The sequence below is a fragment of the Cupressus sempervirens genome, chromosome 9 (genome assembly GCF_028749045.1).
Source record: "Cupressus sempervirens isolate cs-2001-9-10 chromosome 9, ASM2874904v1, whole genome shotgun sequence".
Lineage (NCBI taxonomy): Eukaryota > Viridiplantae > Streptophyta > Pinopsida > Cupressales > Cupressaceae > Cupressus > Cupressus sempervirens.
The window spans coordinates 318,464,395-318,487,108 of NC_143126.1; the positions used below are offsets into that span (position 1 = coordinate 318,464,395).

Genomic DNA, 22,714 nt, shown 5'->3' on the forward strand with positions numbered 1-22,714 from the left:
GTAATGTCCCCTCTTTAGTTCGACATGGCATTGATCATGGATTTGCCTATTCCAGACTCTCGTAGGCAAATGGTGTGGAAAGAGAGTCAATTCTGCGGATCAGATAGTCATATCTTGCTCTTGAAGAAGTGTTAAGAGGTTATATTTTATCATTATGTGATATTGGGGCCCACATGTTATAATTTTAATTTGAGTTGCACTTTTTATTTTATAAAATTGCTTTATTATAAAAAAGTGCATTATAATGAGAAATTATAAAGGATGTTTCTAGAAGTTCTAGCAACTTCTTAGAAAAGTGAATAAATAGAGGGCTGGGCCTCTCATTTGGACATGCTTGGATTGGAGAACTCTTCTACTTCTTCATTGTGAAGACATTTGTGGACTTTGGATCTGCAAATTATTCTATCTTTGGGAACGAATCACTCCCTTGGATTGGCGACTTTGAGGGTGTGAAATATCACCTGAATTGTTGCATAATTGGAGTTGGTATTCAGCCATCTCATTGGAGCTTATTGAGAATTCGTTGTTAGGGTTTGTTTTTGGTTGGAATAAGGATTTCAGATTTGCCCTATCATTGGAGAAGCATTTGACAAGAGTTTGAAGACAGAATAAGTGCATTTTCAGAATTGGCAAAGCAGGGTTCGGAACCACATAATTGCTCATATCTCCTCAACCCCTTGGAGTTATTTTTTATGGTTTTACAGGGTTACTATCTAACCCTAGGCGCCCATTTTCCTTGCATTTTGGGGTCCCAAAACCCTAATATTATTTTATTTCAGCAGCCGTACAGGTACGGCCTGGTACGGCCTTGCTAGTTTGGGCAGCAGCAGCAAATTAAGGACAGTTTGGGGGTGCGGTTGGAGGTCTTCATCAATGATCTGCAGCCAAAACGTGGTGTTCTTCCATAGTTCTTCAAACCAGGTTCTTGCATTCTGAAATATATGTCAATTTTTGGGTAAATTTGCTGTCATACAGTCATTGTAATAATCAGTCCAGAATTGGTAATAAAATAATTTCAGAATTTATTGCATTGTAATTGAAATATAGTTCAATGGCTTTATATATATTGTAATTCTGTGATTATATTCTGAAAGTATCAAATCTGAAATTACCATATTCTGAATATTGTTACTGTTACACACCAAGTGTTTGACAAAATTCCTAAGTTCAGTTTGAGGGTTTATGTGGCCTTTATAGAGAGGGTCATTACAGTGGTATCAGAGCTATAAGTCCTGCCATCCTGTGGAGGTCTTATAGGGAATTTGGAACAGCTGGATAGGAGGGAAAGTGTTTGACGAAATGTCAAAACACTAAAATCAGAGCATGCGACAAAGGCCTTATAATTTTCGCAATACCAAAGCAAGACAAGATAGGATTTCTGACCTGTAGAGCGAACAGTCTAGCTCATCTATCCAGGTGGACATAGAATCCAGTCATACAGACACAAGGGAGGTATTTTTTGATCAAGACTACGACTACAATATGGATAGAGGCGGGAATACCGGTCCAGATCCGCAAGAGGAAAGATTTTTACAGTTATTAGACACCCTGGCACAGGGACAGCGATTAGCCGAACAAAGAGCACAAGAACAGAATCAGAGAATGGAACTTATGATGCAGATGATGGCTCGACAAATGGGGTTGAACGCTAACATAGGTGGAGGAAATAATCAGAATGGTCACAATCAGAATGGGAATAATCAGGATGAGAGACATAATGGAGGCGAACAAATTGGGAACAATTTCGGTCATGCCCCCCAGCAAGCTCGGACAGTAAGTTCGAGGCCTATGATTCCTACGTTCCTTCCTAGAGCTCCAGAGCAGCCGGTACCAGAACCCCAGATCACTGACATACAGGATCAGCTGAGGAGAGATTGGGAAGCAGGGGGACCAGATTTTACAGCTGCAATCACCTTTAGAGAGTATGTGGATGTGCGGATGAAGCATATGCCCCGTGGACAAGACAGGACTCAGAACTATGAGCTACGAAAGAAAGTAGGAAAACTACAGTTACCATATTATGATGGCTCGGGGAAGTCTACAGCAAGAGCTTGGGTTCAAAAGCTTGACACATACTTCCAATTGAATCCTATGTCTGAGGAAGAAGCTATTAAGTATGCAGCAATTCACCTAAATGGGTTAGCACACGAATGGTGGCATCATGGTATGATCACTATGGGTCATGCACACATTACCTCATATGTGGAGTTTACGGAGAGACTGATTGAACGTTTTGATAAGAAAGATCCAGAACTCCATTTCAAGGAATTAGCCCAGCTTAAACAGTGGGGCTCATTGGAAACATACATTTCAGAGTTTCAGAAACTTGCAGTGTTAGTAACAGATGTATCTGAACGAAGGCTATTGGTTTTATTTATGGATGGGTTAGTTGATCCGTTGAGAGGGTGGATTAAAGCTCTCAACCCTCCCACTTTGCAGGAAGCTATTAAGAAAGCTCGTGACATGGATTCCTCTTCAGCTTCTAAAAATAAATTTCAGGCAAAGAGTTTCCCTTCAAGAAAAGATAAGGACAGGAAACCCTTTCATAGAGAGGCACAGCTACCTAAGGAAGAAAGTAAGAGGCTGGAAAAGGAGACACTTAATGACTTGCGTAGGAAGAAGCTATGCTTCTATTGCAAAGGCCCGTATGAGTACGGCCATGACTGTCCTATGAGGCCAAAAGGGAAGGCCAACCAGGCAATGTGGGCTTATTACGAAGGCTCAAATTCAGATGGTTCAGAACATCATGATGAGGATCCTGATGAAGCAGAGGGAGAGCAGGAGATAGACAGTGCAGGGCAAAGGCAGGAAACAAAACTACATTTACAGGAAGCACGATTGTCTAGTATCCAGAGAGAGGGATCTTTCAGACTTCGGGGAGTCTTGGCTGGACAGAAGGTTATTACATTGTTGGACACAGGTGCCACGCATAATTTCATTGATGCACGATTTGTAGAGAAGCGTGGACTCATTACTGAGGAGTTCGAAGGACTAAGAGTCAAGGTAGCTGATGGATACACTCTTCGTTGTGACAGGATGGTACGAGACTTACCTTTGCACTTGAACAACTATGAGTTTAAGGCGGATTATCATGTGGTCAACATGGGTGACATGGACATAGTACTTGGGATGCAGTGGCTACATTCATTGAAGGTGGTTACCCTGAGATTAGAGGATATGGAGATACAATTCGAAATGAATGGTAGGATTCATGTGCTAAAGGCTATCCGTAATGGAGACATTAGGACTATCTCATTTAGGCGGCTGGAGAGATTAACTAGGCATAATGATATAGAGTGGGCAGCAGTTTGTACTTTGATACCTACACAGGAGGAGCAACATAAGGCGGAATATCATCCTGATATTCAGAAGTTGAGGATTAAGTACGAAAAGGTATTCAGTGAGATTCCACCAGGCAGGCCACCGGACAGAGGTATTGAGCATATTATTGAACTGGAGGAAGGTGCTAAACCTATCATGATCACACCATATCGACATCCAAAGCGACTCAAGGATGAGATCGAAAGGACCATTGAGGAGTTGCTAGCTATGGGGCACATCCGACCTAGTAAGTCACCTTTTGCATCTTCTGTTGTTTTGGTAAAAAAGAAGGATGGAACGCTTCGGATGTGTATTGATTACAGGGCATTAAATAAGAGAACCATTAAGAACAGGTATCCTATTCCTCGCATTGATGAGTTGATAGATGAATTGCATGGGGCCTGTTATTTCACGAAAATTGATTTGAGATCAGGATATCACCAGATCAGAGTCCGTGAACAGGATATTGAGAAAACTGCTTTCAGATGTCATTGTGGGCACTTTGAGTTTGTAGTCATGCCTTTCGGTCTGACCAATGCACCTGCCACTTTCCAGTCCACTATGAACAGAGTTTTCCACCATCAGTTGAGGAAATTCGTGCTGGTGTTTTTTGATGACATTTTGATCTATAGCCGATCATGGCAGGAGCATCTAGAGCATTTGGAGACGGTGTTGAGCATTCTACAGAAGGAGTCCTTGTATGCAAAGGAGTCCAAATGTGACTTAGGGATGACCGAGCTGTTATATTTAGGACACATCATTAGTGCAGAGGGAGTGCGGATGGATCCTGAAAAGATTCGCGCTATTGTTGATTGGCCTCCACCAGAGAACCTTACACAGTTGAGGGGGTTCCTTGGTTTATGTGGTTTTTATCGCAGGTTTGTCAGTGGCTACTCATGACATGCAGCTCCCATGATAGATTTACTGAAAAAAGGGGAATTTGTGTGGACTCAGAAGGCACAGGACTGTTTTATGAGATTTAAGGAGATAATGACTAGGTGCCCAGTTCTAGCATTACCTGATTTCACGAAGCCATTTGAGCTTCAATGTGATGCATCTGGAGAGGGAGTAGGTGTTGTACTTATGCAGAATAAGCACCCCATAGCTTATGAGAGCAGGAAGCTCAGAGGCCCTGAGCGTTCATTCAGTATATATGATAAGGAGATGTTGGCCATCATGCATGCTTTGGCCAAATTCAGACAATATCTTGCGGGTAGCAAGTTTTGTATTAAAACTGATCATAACAGTCTGAGGCATTTCTTGGGACAGCAGGACCTGAATGATCGTCAACAAAAGTGGGTAAGTAAGTTGCAGGCATATGATTTTGACATCTCATATGTCAAGGGAACTCAGAATGTTGTTGCAGATGCTCTATCTCGAAGGCCACACCTCACTCTTATGGTTCAAATATCAGAGGATTGGCGACACTTGATTATAGCAGAGTATGCCAGGGATACATGGGCCTCCGATATAGTAGAGGGAACAGTGATTGATACCAGATACACACTTGTGGATGATTTGATCATTTACAAGAACAGGATTTACCTGGTCCCAGGATCGAAGGTTAAGCAACTGATTATGAGAGCACTTCACGACTCACCGACAGCAGGCCATCTCGGTTACTTCAAGACTTACAAGTCAGTTCGAGAGCGGTTCACTTGGAAAGGGCTGAAAGCTGATGTTTTGCAGTATGTTCGAGAGTGTCTTGTTTGCCAGCAAAACAAACAAGAACACTGCTATCCGGCAGGGCTCCTACAGCCACTTCCGATTCCCGACACGAAGTGGGAATGCATCTCCATGGACTTTATCACAGGTTTGCCCAAGGTACAAGGACGAGATTGTATTTATGTGGTGGTAGATAGATTAACGAAATATGCTCATTTCTTTCCTATCACCACTACACATTCAGCAGCTCAGGTGGCAGAGATTTTCTTTCGGGAGGTTTTCAGATTGCACGGCTTGCCTCAGAACATTGTGAGTGATAGGGATAGCCGTTTCATGAGTCACTTTTGGCAGGAGGTATTCCGGTTATGTGGCACGAAGCTTACACCCAGCACTAGCTATCACCCACAAACCGATGGTCAGATAGAAATTGTGAACAAATGGGTGGAAGGGTATTTAAGGAATTATGTGGCAGCTCAGCAGCGAGCTTGGGTCAGATGGATATATCTCTGCGAGTATTGTTACAATACTACATATCATATGACTGTACAGATGACACCCTTCATGGCACTTTACGGTTATGAAGCACCTAGTTTCTTGGATTTGTTGTTGAGCGACAGCCGGGTACCCAGTGCAGGTGAATTATTACAGGAGAGTAAGGATATAGTTGCTACCCTCAAAGACAATATTGCAAGAGCTCAGAACCAGCAGAAGCAGTATGCAGACCAGAAGAGAACTGAGCATAGTTTTGAGGTAGATGATATGGTTTACCTCATGTTGCAGCCATACAGGCAATCTACTCTTAAGAAGAGTGGGGCAGAGAAACTTAAGCCACGCTATTATGGACCATTCAGGATTATCAGGCGAGTTGGTGAAATGGCTTATGAGTTGGAGCTTCCCGCAGACAGCAGAGTGCACAATGTGTTTCATGTGTCACGCCTCAAGAAGGCATTGGGTCAGAATGTGGTGCCTTCTGCAGTATTACCTCCTTTAGACGATGAGGGAAAATTGATTTTAGTACAAGAATCCATCCTGGAGAGCAGAGAAAAGCAGCTTCGTAGAAGGGTGATCAGAGAATACTTGGTTAAGTGGAAAGATTTACCTGTTGAGGATGCTACTTGGGAAGGGGAGGCTATTTTGCAGCACCCGGCGTTGAGATTGCTTGAGGCCAAGCAATTTCAGGAGGGGCGGACTGTAATGTCCCCTCTTTAGTTCGACATGGCATTGATCATGGATTTGCCTATTCCAGACTCTCGTAGGCAAATGGTGTGGAAAGAGAGTCAATTCTGCGGATCAGATAGTCATATCTTGCTCTTGAAGAAGTGTTAAGAGGTTATATTTTATCATTATGTGATATTGGGGCCCACATGTTATAATTTTAATTTGAGTTGCACTTTTTATTTTATAAAATTGCTTTATTATAAAAAAGTGCATTATAATGAGAAATTATAAAGGATGTTTCTAGAAGTTCTAGCAACTTCTTAGAAAAGTGAATAAATAGAGGGCTGGGCCTCTCATTTGGACATGCTTGGATTGGAGAACTCTTCTACTTCTTCATTGTGAAGACATTTGTGGACTTTGGATCTGCAAATTATTCGATCCTTGGGAACGAATCACTCCCTTGGATTGGCGACTTTGAGGGTGTGAAATATCACCTGAATTGTTGCATAATTGGAGTTGGTATTCAGCCATCTCATTGGAGCTTATTGAGAATTCGTTGTCAGGGTTTGTTTTTGGTTGGAATAAGGATTTCAGATTTGCCCTATCATTGGAGAAGCATTTGACAAGAGTTTGAAGACAGAATAAGTGCATTTTCAGAATTGGCAAAGCAGGTTTCGGAACCACATAATTGCTCATATCTCCTCAACCCCTTGGAGTTATTTTTTATGGTTTTACAAGGTTACTATCTAACCCTAGGCGCCCATTTTCCTTGCATTTGGGGGTCCCAAAACCCTAATATTATTTTATTTCAGCAGCCGTACAGGTACGGCCTGGTACGGCCCTGCTAGTTTGGGCAGCAGCAGCAAATTAAGGACAGTTTGGGGGTGCGGTTGGAGGTCTTCATCAACGATCTGCAGCAAAAACGTGGTGTTCTTCCATAGTTCTTCAAACCAGGTTCTTGCATTCTGAAATATGTCAATTTTTGGGTAAATTTGCTGTCATACAGTCATTGTAATAATCAGTCCAGAATTGGTAATAAAATAATTTCAGAATTTATTGCATTGTAATTGAAATATAGTTCAATGGCTTTATATATATTGTAATTCTGTGATTATATTCTGAAAGTATCAAATCTGAAATTACCATATTCTGAATATTGTTACTGTTACACACCAAGTGTTTGACAAAATTCCTAAGTTCAGTTTGAGGGTTTCTGTGGCCTTTATAGAGAGGGTCATTACATACAAAGTTGCAGTACTATAAATGAGGATACATGCATTAGTGAATGCATACTGGATACTCCTTACAGCAATGTACAAGACTCCGACACAATATCCTACCATAGTGCAAATTCAGAGGTAGTACACATGCCTGAGAACTATCATTTTCAGACTCCTCATCGCTTGATTAGACAACTTACGATTGATGACAGGAGGGTAGACATAGTGGTTGAGCACTTTGATGTCACTCGACAGATGTTATCTACACTCGAAATGCTATTATGACTGATGAGTAGGATAGTGGAGGATTTTCCATGGCAAATTTCCATGCTCTTCATAAGGCTATGGGGATATTGAAGCAGGATTTATACAATCCGTGTTGCGATAGTGCGCTCCAATCTTCAAAGGATAGAGTTATTGACTGTAGGCACCTGACTCAGCAGTTTGAGAGGATTGGTTGGTGGGACCAGCAAACGATCCAGCATTATGTCAAGCAATTTCCGACATGGGCTATCACATCTATATCACAGAGGCTTCATCCAAGATCATGGTTACAGGATGATGTGGATATTAGCAAACATGATGCTTTGGAGGATTATTACTTTCGTGGTGGTATCACAGTGGTTGCGGATAGATACGGTATGATAGAGGTTTCCAATTATCCCTGTTTATACCTCATAGATGGGTGTTGGTTCAAATGGTGTTGGAATCCGAGTGTTGTTTTGTTTGATGCCTTGTCTCATAGGGATTCTAGTATGTTACCACTTTGGTTGTGGGAACCCTCTCATCTAGTGTGGGATCCTGGTATTATCCTATGTAATGCATTTTATTGGGCGATCATTGATGTGTTGCTTCATTTCACACACTCAGGAGTGTATATCAGAGTGGTGCAACAAGAGTTTGTTCATTGCTTGAAGACAAGCAATCTCCAGGAAGGGAGGATTGTCATGTCCCCTTTCTAGAGTGGACATCAGAGACGATAGAGTTGGCCTATCATTAGAGTCTCGTAGGCTGGCAGTGGTGTTTAGGGACTCAGTCAAGATACACAGTGTTCGGATCTGGAGTTTCAAACAGTAGGAGAGCAGTTGAGAGTAGTTACTTAATTGTAGGAGAAGTTTCCTATATTTTAGGAGGTGGAGATGGATTACATTCTTGATGTAATGACCCTCTCTATAAAGGCCACAAAAACCCTCAAACTGAACTTAGGAATTTTGTCAAACACTTGGCGTGTAACAGTAACAATATTCAGAATATGGTAATTTCAGATTTGATACTTTCAGAATATAAGCACAGAATTACAATATATATAAAGCCATTGAACTATATTTCAATTACAATGCAATAAATTCTGAAATTATTTTATTACCAATTCTAGACTGATTATTACAATGACTGTATGACAGCAAATTTACCCAAAAATTGACATATATTTCAGAATGCAAGAACCTGGTTTGAAGAACTATGGAAGAACACCACGTTTTGCTGCAGATCGTTGATGAAGACCTCCAACCGCACCCCCAAACTGTCCTTAATTTGCTGCTGCTGCCCAAACTAGCAGGGTCGTACCAGGCCGTCCCTGTACGGCTGCTGAAATAAAATAATATTAGGGTTTTGGGACCCCCAAATGCAAGGAAAATGGGCGCCTAGGGTTAGGTAGTAACCCTGTAAAATCTTAAAAAATAACTCCAAGGGGTTGAGGAGATATGAGCAATTATGTGGTTCCGAACCCTGCTTTGCCAATTCTGAAAATGCACTTATTCTATCTTCAAACTCTTGTCAAATGCTTCTCCAATGATAGGGCAAATCTGAAATCCTTATTCCAACCAAAAACAAACCCTAACAACGAATTCTCAATAAGCTCCAATGAGATGGCTGAATACCAACTCCAATTATGCAACAATTCAGGTGATATTTCACACCCTCAAAGTCGCCAATCCAAGGGAGTGATTCATTCCCAAAGATCGAATAATTTGCAGATCCAAAGTCCACAAATGTCTTCACAATGAAGAAGTAGAAGAGTTCTCCAATCCAAGCATGTCCAAATGAGAGGCCCAGCCCTCTATTTATTCACTTTTCTAAGAAGTTGCTAGAACTTCTAGAAACATCCTTTATAATTTCTCATTATAATGCACTTTTTTATAATAAAGTAATTTTATAAAATAAAAAGTGCAACTCAAATTAAAATTATAACATGTGGGCCCCAATATCACATAATGATTAAATATAACCTCTTAACACTTCTTCAAGAGCAAGATATGACTATCTGATCCGCAGAATTGACTCTCTTTCCACACCATTTGCCTACGAGAGTCTGGAATAGACAAATCCATGATCAATGCCATGTCGAACTAAAGAGGGGACATTACACTTGAGTCCCTACAAGATCATTCTATGGTTTTGGTTTCGGGAGATTCGAAGACATTCCTATTTTTTAGGAGCATCGCTATTTTTGACGGATGAGACTGTCAGTTATTTCAGATTATTCGGCACCAATCACAGGAGGTAACGAGATCAGTTTCACCTTGAAGAAGTGTTTTGGCTATCAATTTGCTATTTGGAAAATATTTTAATATATTTAAATATTCTCTTAAGTTAGCATTTTAATAATTTAAATAAGGCTAAGTTATCGCCATTTTGGAGTAATAAGGGGTTTTTTGGCCTCATCTGGGTGAATATCCCTTGGTGTAATAGCTCCTTGGAAAGGTCTTGAACTTTTCTAAATATTTCTATTTTGACTGAGAGCATTTTGGTGAACAAATTTCTTTCTATTGGGAAAAAGGTCATTTTCTAGATACTTGACCACTTTAAAAATGAGAAATATATTATTTTATAACCCAACACCACATGAAGACACTTTTAGGGTTCGAGCTAAGTTTGGTAGGTTATAAGGAGGTAAAGACAAAGTTTGAAGGCATTATTGACATATTACATTTTGGATTTGGGTTTTAGGCTCTAATTGAGCTTTCAACATTTGGGATGCCAAACCCACTTGCTTTACCTATCTCGGATGTAGCCCCCAAAACAGTGGTTTGGATTCTTAGCAATCAGAAGCATCTTGGAGATTGTGTATTGTTTCTTCAGGGGAACGCAATATTGAGTCAGAGTTTTAGCTGAGGTTTTGTATATTTTATCCACATGTGGGCACTTTGCAGTTGTACGGCCGCTCCTGGTAGCCATATTCTTTCCCACGTGCAGCACTTGAAGAGTTGGAATCTGGCCATAACTTATTTCTGGACTCATATTTCTCATTCACGCCTTCAGGTTGGCTTTGTCCTTGGTTGTATTCATCTGGATATGATTATAAATCTTCATCTGGTTACTTATTAGACATATATTCAGGAAAATCTGCTTGAAGCGACTTTGTTTTAAATATATTTGGAATACATTTTCAGAACTGGTCCATGCTATTGTACTTCTGTTTTTACTTATTGAAAATCATCAAATATACAAAATAATCAAACCCTTTTACAACTTCTCTCTAGCTTTGCAAGAAAATTTTAATAAACAGGGAAAACAAATTTAAAAATATAAATTTACAGCAGATCAGTGGAAGAGATCCATCAAGGATCTTTCAAAGAGGTGTATTTGAGTCATACCTCTGATGATATGTAGAAATCTCATCAAGTATCATGCTGGAAAGAGATTGAATAATGTCACATGAATCCACATCCAAGGAAGAGATATTTGTATTTAAACAATCTGATGAAAGGGGAGGAACTTGATTATCCTGCAAACCACACCACTAAATTCACTCAATCAGCCTGGGATCAGCAAAGTTGGAGACAGTGTTAGAAGTGTCACCAGCAATGTGAAGGTCTTGCAAAGAGTGAAAGCTATCTAAGCTATCCATTTGGGAGATTATACAAATGGCCTTCTCCTTCTCATGAATCCCGTGTGTTAAATCTTTAGACCCTATTGTGAAATCATCTGGTTGAGAAATCTTGCAAAGCAAATCAGAATGTGAAGAAGGTTTACAGTCCTAGCATGAGCAGTCTTCTAACGCTGCACACAAAACTTCTTCAGCAGCAATCTCTTGAATCATTTTTGAAGCAAGGGTAAACAACATTTGATTGGCCATGCTCTCCAAATGTTGATCAGAAGGTACATTAGACTTCAAGCCTGTGTATTCCACTAGAATTTGTACTGGGTGGTTTTGAAGCATCAAATCTAGTGTCAAATCTTCAATAGTCTCAACCAGTATACAGCTTTCACCAAAATCTTGAGTTTGAAATGACAAGAGCATTGGAAGCAATAAGAGAGCATAGATCGGAGTTGGAATGCGAATCTTTGCAAACAAGAACATCAGAGTAAGGGGGAGAATGGCACTGAGTGTTAAGATGACCTAGATGGTTTTCAAATGTATCCACAAAAGCCTCATTTTGAACAAAAACTTCTTTTTCCCATAAACCCCATTTTGAGCGGATGAGAAGCTTTTGAGGCAAAGGTTTAGAAAGCTTAAGGAGTAAGCAAACTCTAACATCACAATGAAGGTGTCCAAAAGGGATCAAATCATGCTTAATAAAAATCCCCAAACCATTGGCCAGACTTTCAACAATTTGAGGATCTTTGTATTCTAGTGGTAAAGCAGGCAAAGCAACCCAAAAAGGCATAAATACACAGAGCGAAGGATCAGGCTTGAAATTGGGAACCCAAGGCATAGTGAAAAGGCTAGAACCTTTGCAAAACCATCCTTTGATTTTGTGAGCAGAATCCTACCCAGATTTTTCCTCAAAAAGAGCAATGAAAAGCTTAGAGCAAAAGTGAATAAAAAAGATATCCTTTAGACCAGTCCAATGTTCGAAAGCCCATTTTGAAATGACCGAAATATGGAGATAAGGATTCATGAACTTACATAATGAGGGCTGTTTGTCTCAAGAAATCCACCGACGATGAAAGGGAATGATCTGGCAAAGAAATAGAGGGGTGTTGCTGAACAAAAGGAAGAGGATCGTGAGTTTGATCAGATAGACCCTCCCCTAATTGCTTCTTTCTCCACACTTGAGCATTATATTTTGAGTTGAAAAACTGCTCATTGATGCCTCACGAACCACAGATGGAGCAACCTTCTCTGACAAGGGAATGTTGTTAGGTTCTGAGAGGAATCTAGGTTTGGAGAGATAAATGGAGTTAGGCAAAGACATGTAAGAAGGAAGCTGATGATGCTTGCTAATCCCGTTGGTAAAGATTCGTTTTCCATGCTTCGATCCATCATCCACGGGTTTGATCTGCTGTTTCTAACGTTGATATTCCTGAGCAGGAGCTTTTTGCCATCTACTTTCAAAGTTAAAAGCAGATTTTGAACATTCTAGACCCAACGGCTCACATCCATGGCAAGTTTGTCCTGATCCATAGAAGACTCTCCAACCTCTGAGAATAATAGACCTTGAGATGTTGCTAAGCCCTTTTGAACGAGAAGCTACTTGCTCGCTGGCACTTTATGGCAGGCTTCCATGGGGGCCCTACCCAAAATGCCTCGACCAGAATCAGAGTCATTCAACGCTGATTTGAAATGGAATCTATGTTTATGGATCTGGAATCTAGGCTTAACGAAGAAGGGCTTTGCTGGTTGGACTACAGCCTTCCCTTGAAAAATTTTCCCAAAATCATGGAGGTTGTCTCTAAGTCTATGACCGACGACATGTTTTTTTGCAAACGGGAACTTTCTAAGGCCTGCAACGATTGACTCTGCTCCCCCTGCTCTAAAATCGTCGGCTTCGCTCCCCCTCTCCCGCATTTTGAATGAATGATAGAATTTTTGATGAACTATATTTTGATTTTATATATTTCTTTCGTTTCTTTGCATATACATTATACACACACACACACACACACATCCATATGCACCCACATCTTCCCCAAAAAAAAATTGTGCATACAACACTCACTTCCCGCATCCCCTTCCGGATTCGCATCCAAATCAGTAACTAAGGTTTTATCATAAGGCTGTTTAATCATTTGCCAAAATTATAAGGAAGACTTATTGATTTTCTGGTTGAAGACATCAATTATATTCAAGGTATTGTATAATTTGGTTGAAGATCTGAATAAAGGAATCATCTTTTGTGGGGTGGGTTGTTTCCCTCAAGAGGAGGGTTTTTCCTAGGGTAAAGCCTAAAGTGTTATTTTATGTTTTTGCACTTAAAATTGCAATTTTATGTTCTAGTTCAAATTTCAACAGTCAAAAGCACTTTAATGGTTTCTATGGACAAAAGTTGTGGAGTTTTTTCCTCTGAAAACTAGTAAGAACCCCTTTACCCCACATTGTCCCAAGGGTGCTCAGGATGATAAGACGACATTAATCTACCTTTAAGGGTCATTGCAGCTTTGGTCCAATGCTTGGTGCTGCAACTGAGTTTCTAATGGTGGCTTGGCAGCATTGGGCTTTTCCTTTGTGTTTGTAATGTCCCTTTTGGCTAGGTAAAAAATGTTGGGACAATTACCTCAATTTCCCTTCTCTACTATGTCAGTTAAATATATTAAAGAAAGCATTGGAAGATAAATCAAAATCAATTGTAATTTCTGATATAAACAATATACATGTTTGCAATATAATGTATGAAAAGCAATGTCAGATATAACTGTCACAAAACATGAATGTAAATGTTTTATCATCACTTATAGTGATATGCAATATCTAATACACACTTAGATTATGAAATTAATATTTATTGCTTTCAGCAATGGTTGCAATGCCTGATCAGTCTGATTATATATGCAACAATTGATGAGAGGATACCAATTGCTATGTCTGATCTTTCTTTATACTATCTGCAATAGTGTAATTTGTCGCTTATAACAAAACAATTGTTGTTTCTGATATGAAAGTGGATAAGTGTAATAACGGAAGTATCAATCGATTTGGAAGTGATATACTAGATGCTGTTGCGTCTGATATTCTTATGTCTATACCCTGCTATCAAGAATGGATGCTGTATCTTATATCAATTCTCTAATTTATGCAATCCTACAATGTCGTCTCTGATATGCCAATATGCACTTGCACCAAAATGCCAAAGGCAATCACTCTAAACAGAGTCTATTCGTAAACAAAAAACAAGTAATAATATCTTTGATGCCTTGGAAAAATAAGTCCATGTCCTTAATAACTTGTTTTTTAATTAAAAGTTATGGGGATGAGACACATCTCAGCCTTGCTTATAATTATAGTTTGTTAACTCGTAATCATTTGTTTATTCCTAAATTGTATTCCTTGGAAAATAGAATATCGACTTTAACTTAGTCAATTAATAAAAACATTCATGCCTTTAATCTGATCTCATCAATAACTGTTAAGTCCGATTGGCTGAGGCTGTAATGCAATTATGAAATGTGATCAAGTAATTAATGAATATGAGATATTGTTGTACGATATGAAATACGACTAAGCAGTAGCTACGCAATGAAATATGGATGCAATCATGATTTAGGGAACTAGAATGAAAGCATGAAAGGTGGTTACTTGATGATAGGTGGACTCAGTCAACCATCATGCCACCGGTCCTCTATATAGTCAGTATGGAATAGTGTCATTTAAGAGCAATCATATAAATCAATGTTAAATCACATCATGACAGTGTTGGCAACATGGAGTTTCAATTCCATGGTGCATGTCGAAGTGCATCAACCAATAAAGAATCAAGAACCTTACTATGGTTCACTTCTATATTAGTAATGCATATTATGTACAAGGGGCAAGGTCTGCCACTCCTTGCAAAACTTTTTTCATTTATTTATATAAAATGCAGATGATTGGAATTTTTGAATATCAGTCTCCCCTCTTTCAAAAATGCTTGCCCAAGCATTCGATCTTTATACTCTTGTTGGCTGCCTTTGTAATTAAGAAAATATCGAGTTCCTCCATGCCTTCTTGAAAACTTCAATAGATAGTTGATGAAGCACAGTTTTCCTAGGTGAGTAGCGGCTATGCTGTTTGAATATCCTTCACATGCCCCATTTAAATTTTAAGAAGGTATTGTAGGTTGTTGTGCTTACAAGATTTTTTCCTGACTCCTAAGTTCTGATTTATGGTATGTTGGATGCAATTTTTCAGAGTATCGTCATTTAGTAATCCATGTAGGGTGTATTTCTGACCTTGCACCTTTTATTTGAAGGTCTTCTTTTGGAAGTTTTGTTTAAAACTGCCAATTTGTTTCATCCATTGATCACCAAGTATCATATCAATATGCCCAAGCTTAATGAGATTGAAATGATCTATATAAGTGTAATCTTCAATGGTGAGTGTCAGTCTAGCAATTATACTGTTGTGGTTTACATTTAATTCATTGGCCATTTTGATTTTAATATCCCCTTGTTCAGAGCTAGCTATTCTTTGGGCAGTGATTAGTGCTTGATTAATAAAACTATGCGTTGAACCACTATCTAATAAGATATTTGTCTCCTTATCTTCAAGACTGCCTTTAATTTGAAAGGAGAGATGAGAAGACCCTTCTACCGTGGCCAAAAATCATCTTTCTTTGTGTTTGATGGTTTATTTTCTGTGTTGGAATCACTGCTAACACTGTTAATATCCTTGTCTTCATCACTAGTAGATCTTACTTCGATCTAGCGAATTCGTCCTCACCTCTTGCAACAGTGTCTCAGCACCCATGGGTCTTTATAAGTGAAACATGATTTCTGTCTCCTTAATTGTTGCCTTTACAAGTGAAACATGATTTCTGTCTCCTTAATTGTTGCCTTGTTTCAATGTCTAGTTTGAGTTTAGGTGGCGGATTCTTTAACAGGGTAAGTATTAGTAAATTATTTGGGAGCTGATATTTCTTATAGGCAATGTATTGCTCTTGAAAGATCCTAAATCAATGCCTCTTGCTTTCTTGATGACTTCTTGTAAGGAGTTGGGATCTAATGCCTTGGCCCAGTCTTTTAGCAGATCCTGTAAGACATCCATAAGTAGGATAACCAAGATTGATCTATATGTAACAAGCATTGTGAACCTTTAAAATTCCGTGATGTAGTCTTCAGTTGAACCCTTGTGTTTGATTTGGGTTAGTTCCTTGAATATAACTTGGGGTCTTTGTTATCAAACCTCTCCATTGATCTCTCATAAATTCTATGTAGGGGGTGTTTTTGGAATGCCCCATTGTTATCATCCCACTATACTACCATTCACGGGCTACCGCATCCAAGTAGAGTGTTGCACACTTGATAGCCTCCCCCTCTGTCATTGGATTCAACTGGTAATAGGTGTCAAGTTTTTGTACCCATGTCCTCCTAGTTGTTTTTTGCCTATCCATCAAAGTATGGAATGTTTAATTTTCCCACCTTGCTTTTTAATTCTGAATATCCCTCCTCATTTCCCTTGCGAGGTAAATATTTCATCCTTAGATCTAAGTTCTTCAAATGAAATTTCTGATTGGAGATGGCCATAAACCTAGTCTTGTTTAAACTGTTCTTTTATGTGCACAAACAAAGGTTACGCCCTCTCAGATTGTTCTGTTTGGGGTGAAAAGGTGAGAATTTTGGATCATGAGTTGAAAGGTTTAATCTTGCTTTTTGGAATTCCATTTTGTGATTGCACATCTTGTTTGTCCCTCCCTTCATTATTACTGCTTTCAGGAGTTCGTTTTAGACTTGTATGTGTTAGTATATCAATTAGTTGGGCTATTTTAGTTTGAGTTTCCCTTTGTTCAGTCAGGAAGTGGTCCATCTTGTTGCTAATCTCTCCTCCCCTACCCATTTGCTTGGTTCCTAAACTATGTTCTCTTTTCCTTCTACTTGGAGTTTTGTGTTCTTTTTCATTCATTCACTTCTTAGGCGGGAAATGGGACTCATACCAATTGTAATGTCCCCTTTTTGGCTAGGTTAGGAAATTCAGGACAATTACCTCAATTTCCCTTCTCTACCATGTCAATTGAATACTATTTAAGCAAGTAATGGAAAATTTAAAGAAATCAGTTTAATCCCTGATATACCAAATAAATGTGTGCAATATAATGTCTGATATAATTGTCACAGAATATGATATGTAAATGTTTTATCATCACTTATAGTGATATACAATATTAATACACGTTCAGATTATAAAATCGATATTTATTGCTTTCAGCTATGGCTGCAATGCATGATCAATCCGATAATATATGTAAAACTGATGAAAGAATATCGTCAAGAATATTGATTGCTATGTCTGATCTTCTTTATACTATCTGCAATAGTGTAATGTGTCACTTATAGCAACATGATTGTTGTTTCTGATATGAAAGTGGATAACGTGCAATAATTGAAGTATCAAACGCTTTGGAAGCAACATACTAGATAATGCTGTGTCCAATATTCTTATGGTCATAACTTGCTATCAAGAATGGATGATGTATCTGATATGAATTCTCTGGTTACCGCGATCCAACAATGTCATCTTTAATATGCCAATATGCACTTGCACCAGAATGCCAAAGGCAATCGCTCTAAACAAAGCAGGTTCATAATGGATAAACAGTAATAATATCTTCAAAGCCTTGGAAACATAAGTCGGTGTTAATTTGCTAACTCGTAGTCATTTGTTTATTCCAAAATCATATTCTTTGGCAAATGAGATATTGACTTTAACATATTCATTTAATAGATTGTTCACGCCTTCTAATATAATCTCATCAATAATTGTTATGGTTGATCAGCTAAGGACGAAATGCTGTTATAAAATATGATTGAGTAATGAAAGAATATGAGACATGATTTTACAAAATGAAGTACGACTGTGCAATAGCTACGTAATGAAATATGGATTGATGTGTGTGAAATATGAATGCAATCATGATTTAGGGTTACTGGAATGCAAGCATGAAAGGGTGGTTACATGATAACGGGTGGACTCAGCCAACCATCATGTCACCGTTCCTTCATATAGTTAGTATGGAATGGTGCCATTTAAGAGTGATCATATAAATCATTGTTGAATTGAAGCATGATAGTGCTGGATGCATGGCGTATCAATGCCATGATGATTGTCTAGGTGCATCAATCACCAATAATCAAGAACCTTACTATGGTTCAGTTATTTCTAAATTAAAAATGTATATTATGTACAAGGGGCAAGGTCTGCCACTCGTCAAAAAAAAATTACTTATACAAAATGCAGATGACTGCAATTTGGGGATATTACGATGTTCATAATTTGTAAGATTATATTACACACACAAAGAGCTTTATTCGGATTTCTTTAGCTGACATGCTAGTTAGTGTTTTCTCACAATACAATCTTGTCCTTCACTATATTAGTAATATTTTGTTTTCTCAAGTGTGAACTCTTACAAACCCACAATTTAGCATTTATCTATCAAAAACATGTAATGATATGATAGGTAACTAAAAAAGATAATGACTTTTCACAAAAGAAATTAATGTAAACAGAACCTATATGGTAATGAGTAATGAATTTGAAAATAAACATTACTAGGTGACAACAATTAGGCAAAAAACTCACCTTCTCAAACTTTGTAAAAGAAAACATGTCTAGAGCATGCTCGGGTACCAATCTTCTCAAATCTTCTACAGTTAATGTCGCCATCAACATGCTTGCCACAGACTTTCAATGAAATTCAATCCATGGATAATTTCAAATATTAGTTGTTGTTGTTCATAAAAAAGGGGAAAAAATTACAATACATAGTTTGCAAAACTCATTTTCATGTTTTTGTAGTTTGCAAAGCGCATTTTCATGTTTTTGACAAGTAGGATGCAACTTACTTTTGAATCATTCTACGAAATATACTAATAACCAGCAATAAGCAATTCATTTATTTTTATATATCAAAATGAAACTATTGAATTAATGGAAACAAATGAAAAAGAACATGAATTAAAAAATAACACATAACTAAAACCAAATTAAAAAGGTGTAAACAACTAAAATAAGCTCAACACTTGAAACTCTTGTAATTGGGCTCTAATATGAACTATGCTATCAGATCTTTTAAGTTCTGAGCATAAAATATGTACATAAAATATATAGACAACATTTTATTATATTTAATTTTCAATATCTAGGTATTCATTAAATTACACTGCATTCACTTCATGGAGTGAACAATATACCACTTATTCCTTTGTTTCTTCCAGATAGGCATACAAGAGTTATTGTTCATAACAAGGAAAAGAATACAATTGTATTATTCCTTTCTAACAAAATCCCATGTTCTTCCCTTGAAGGTGCTATGGTGATTTAAAATAACTAAGAGGGGGGGTGGTTTAGTAATCCTCGGGTCCTAATGTACTAATTCAACTTTTAAACAATTCAAACAACTTAAACAAACTTAGATACCCACTCAGTCTCTATAGCATAAAATCAACAATTTAATATTTCATGCAATATCTTAACTCTATCTCTATATGTGTCATCTGTCGTAAATAAACAACTATAAAATGTAGCATGCAAAACAATTACATCCACACATGAAAATAACACTTTTGACACCAGGATTTAACGTAGAAACCCAATTTGGGAAAAACCACCAAGTAACATGCTACCAATTTTTCACTCTTCTACAATGAGCTCGGTTAAGAGCCAACCTTGTTAAAGGTTATACAACACACTATTGAATGTGACCTTGTCAAAGGATTTAATCACCCTGTTAGGAGTGGCCTTGTTAGAGGACTTTAGAACATTTCATTAGAATGTCACCTTGATTAAAGGATTTACAAAATGATTGTTAGGTTAACCTTGATTATAGGATTTTGGATTGATATAATGGTTAGAGTGTAACAATAAGTTTGATCTGTAAAGTACAACTCACTTTGCAAATTCAGATCTTCATTCGCTCATCTACTAGTTCATTGACTGGCCTTTATTCACATCTTCATCACTAGTCTGCTTGGCACCTCAAGTAATCACTTCTTCACAAAATCTTCACACTCAATCTCTATTGTTCTTCTCTTCACAACTTCTCCTTAAGATCGCCAATCAACAATGAACCAACCTAGAAATTCATTCCTTATGCCTCCTTAAATAGGTAATTTCAATCTTTTGTTGCTTAAATATCACTGTCGATCGCAGGGTTAGGTCAGATTCATTGAATCCTTCCACCTTTTTGTTCTCCTTCTCCTTCTAGGATCTTCTGATCAAATTACTGCCTTTAATGTAACAAACTCTCCTCATGCATTGAATATGTGAACTCATCAATCCTTATCTTCCACACGCTTTGACTAATTTAAAATTCCAACTGTGTCAGCCTTAAAATCAAATCTTGTAACTTTTGTTGTTACTTGGCAATCACTGTGTTCTTCAGCTCGGTCATCACTATGTGGCTCAACAATCACTATACTTTCTCACTCGGCATCAACATGCTCACTCAGCCATTACTACGCTTGGTCGCAACTATATTTGCCCGGTAACAACTAGCACTCGGCTTGAACTGTTTTGTTTGGCTTCTACTTAGGCTCCTTAATCTTTAGCTTCAACTCCATTGACCGTGCAACACTGATACTTGGTCAAGCTTAGCCTTTTGATTTTTTTTAACTCTTAGCTTCATCCAACTATCTTCTTCACTTCATGTATTGATTGAACAACACATTACCTTGTTAAGGACTAACTTATCAAGTACACATTGCATTTCCATGATACTTCACACATCTCAACTCAACCTTTGATCATGTAACAAACTCACCTCATGCATTAAATATGCCAACTCATCAATCCTTACCTTCCACGTGCTTTGACTAATTCGAAATTCCAACTGTGTCGGCCTCAAAATCAGATCTTTCTCAAATTGTAACTTTTGTTGTCACTCGGCAATCATTGTGTTCTTCAACTCGGTCATCACTATGTAGCTCGGCAATCACTATCCTTTCTCACTCAGCATCAACATGCTCGCTCAGCCATTACTACACTCGGTCGCAACTATATTTTCTCGACAACAACTAGCACTCTACTTGAACTATTTTGTTCGGCTTCTATTTAAGTTCCTTAATCTTCTGCTTCAACTCCTTCATTAACCGTTCAACACTGATACTTGATCAAGCTTAGCCTTTTGATTTGTTTTAACTCTTAGCTTCATCCAACTATCTTCTTCAGTTCATGTATTGATTGAACACATTATTTTGTCAAGGACTAACTTATCAAGTGCCCATTGAATTTCCATGATACTTAACACATCTCAACTCTACCTTTCCCTAGGTCATCTCATAATCTCTTCTTTTCAAATCCTCTTCATCAATTAAATAATATGGCACTCTACACTGCTAGTAAATGTCTCTCCAATAGGTTTGACACTCTATCTTACCAATAGGTTTGACATCAATGACAATATAACAATTGCTCTAATTGGAGTTTCCAATAATCTCCCTCTTTGGCATTGATGGCAACACCTACACCTCATATACTTCACTTATTGTACTAGTTACCATGCAATCCAATAAGCTTCAACACTATATACTATTTGCTCCCTCTGTGTTTGTGTTCTCTTGTTCTTAGTTTCATTCTGATTCTCATCCAATCAATCTTAGGATGCTCTCTCTTTCAACTTAGTACATACTCTTTTGTAATGTCCTCTTTTTTGGTCAGTCTATGCGATTGATAGAGTTAGCTCATCATAGCCACCCTCGTTAGCTAATAGGGCATTTTGGGGGTCTCAGTTTTGAATTTACTATTTTTAGTAAGTCTGTTTTTAGTAGTTACTATTTCAGCAATACAATGGGTGGCTTGGCAGTTGGTCATCACCTGCAATTAATCTAGGTAATAATTGCATGAGCTCTTATTTATTTATTATTTATTGAGTTGTATTGTTATAGTAATGTTTATATTATTATAATAATTACTTTAAGAGATATTCTAAAAAAATAAGTTGGAAAGTTTCTAGTGTTGAGTTCTTTTGGGAAACTTCCATGATTTCTAAAGTGGAGTTTTATGGAAACTTTTGCCAACGAAAGCTTATAATGAGGGCTCATTTCATTGGGAAAGGCACGCTTGAATATTTATATGCTTTTGTTGCCTTTGTGGCTTTTCTGAGTTCTAAGATTCTATGGCCCTTGTTGAAGTATATGGGTTTGGTCCCAAGGAAACATCTATTCTATAGCTGACGTATTGTAGATTAATTTCTGAGACTGTTCTAGTTTGAATTTGAGTCTTCCATTTATGTACAACCATTGCTTTGGAAGAAGTTTCTTGTGGAGAATTGTTCTTGTATTCATGTGTGAATCACTGCTGAGGAAGTACTTGTACATTGGTTTGGGGAGTCTTCCATTACTATTTTTGCTGTGGTTTGGAAGACAATTTCTGCTAAGATTCGATCTGCATTTGTGACTGGGATTTAGCTTTAATATCACTGCCCTAGCACGAGTTCTTGCAGTATTCATAAATTTGGATATTTGCATACTTGCGTTTGAAATTATCTATATTACAA

General features: G+C 38.0%; 1 protein-coding gene across 3 annotated transcripts in view; it reads right to left on the reverse strand.

Moving 5' to 3' along the window:
• Positions 1-22,714, reverse strand: part of LOC149538656 (synaptotagmin-5-like) — a 318,251-nt gene that overhangs the window by 229,221 nt on the left and 66,316 nt on the right. For 2 of the 3 annotated variants that reach the window (XR_016356085.1, XM_089799984.1), the window contains exon 2: positions 18,802-18,903. The exons of the other annotated variant lie outside the window; for it this stretch is intronic. Coding sequence is in view for 1 of the 2 variants with exons in the window: in XM_089799984.1 (XP_089656110.1) it covers positions 18,802-18,903 (102 nt within the window). In the remaining variant the exon portion in view is untranslated. The remainder of the gene's footprint in view (positions 1-18,801; positions 18,904-22,714) is intronic. 3 annotated transcript variants of the gene reach the window in all.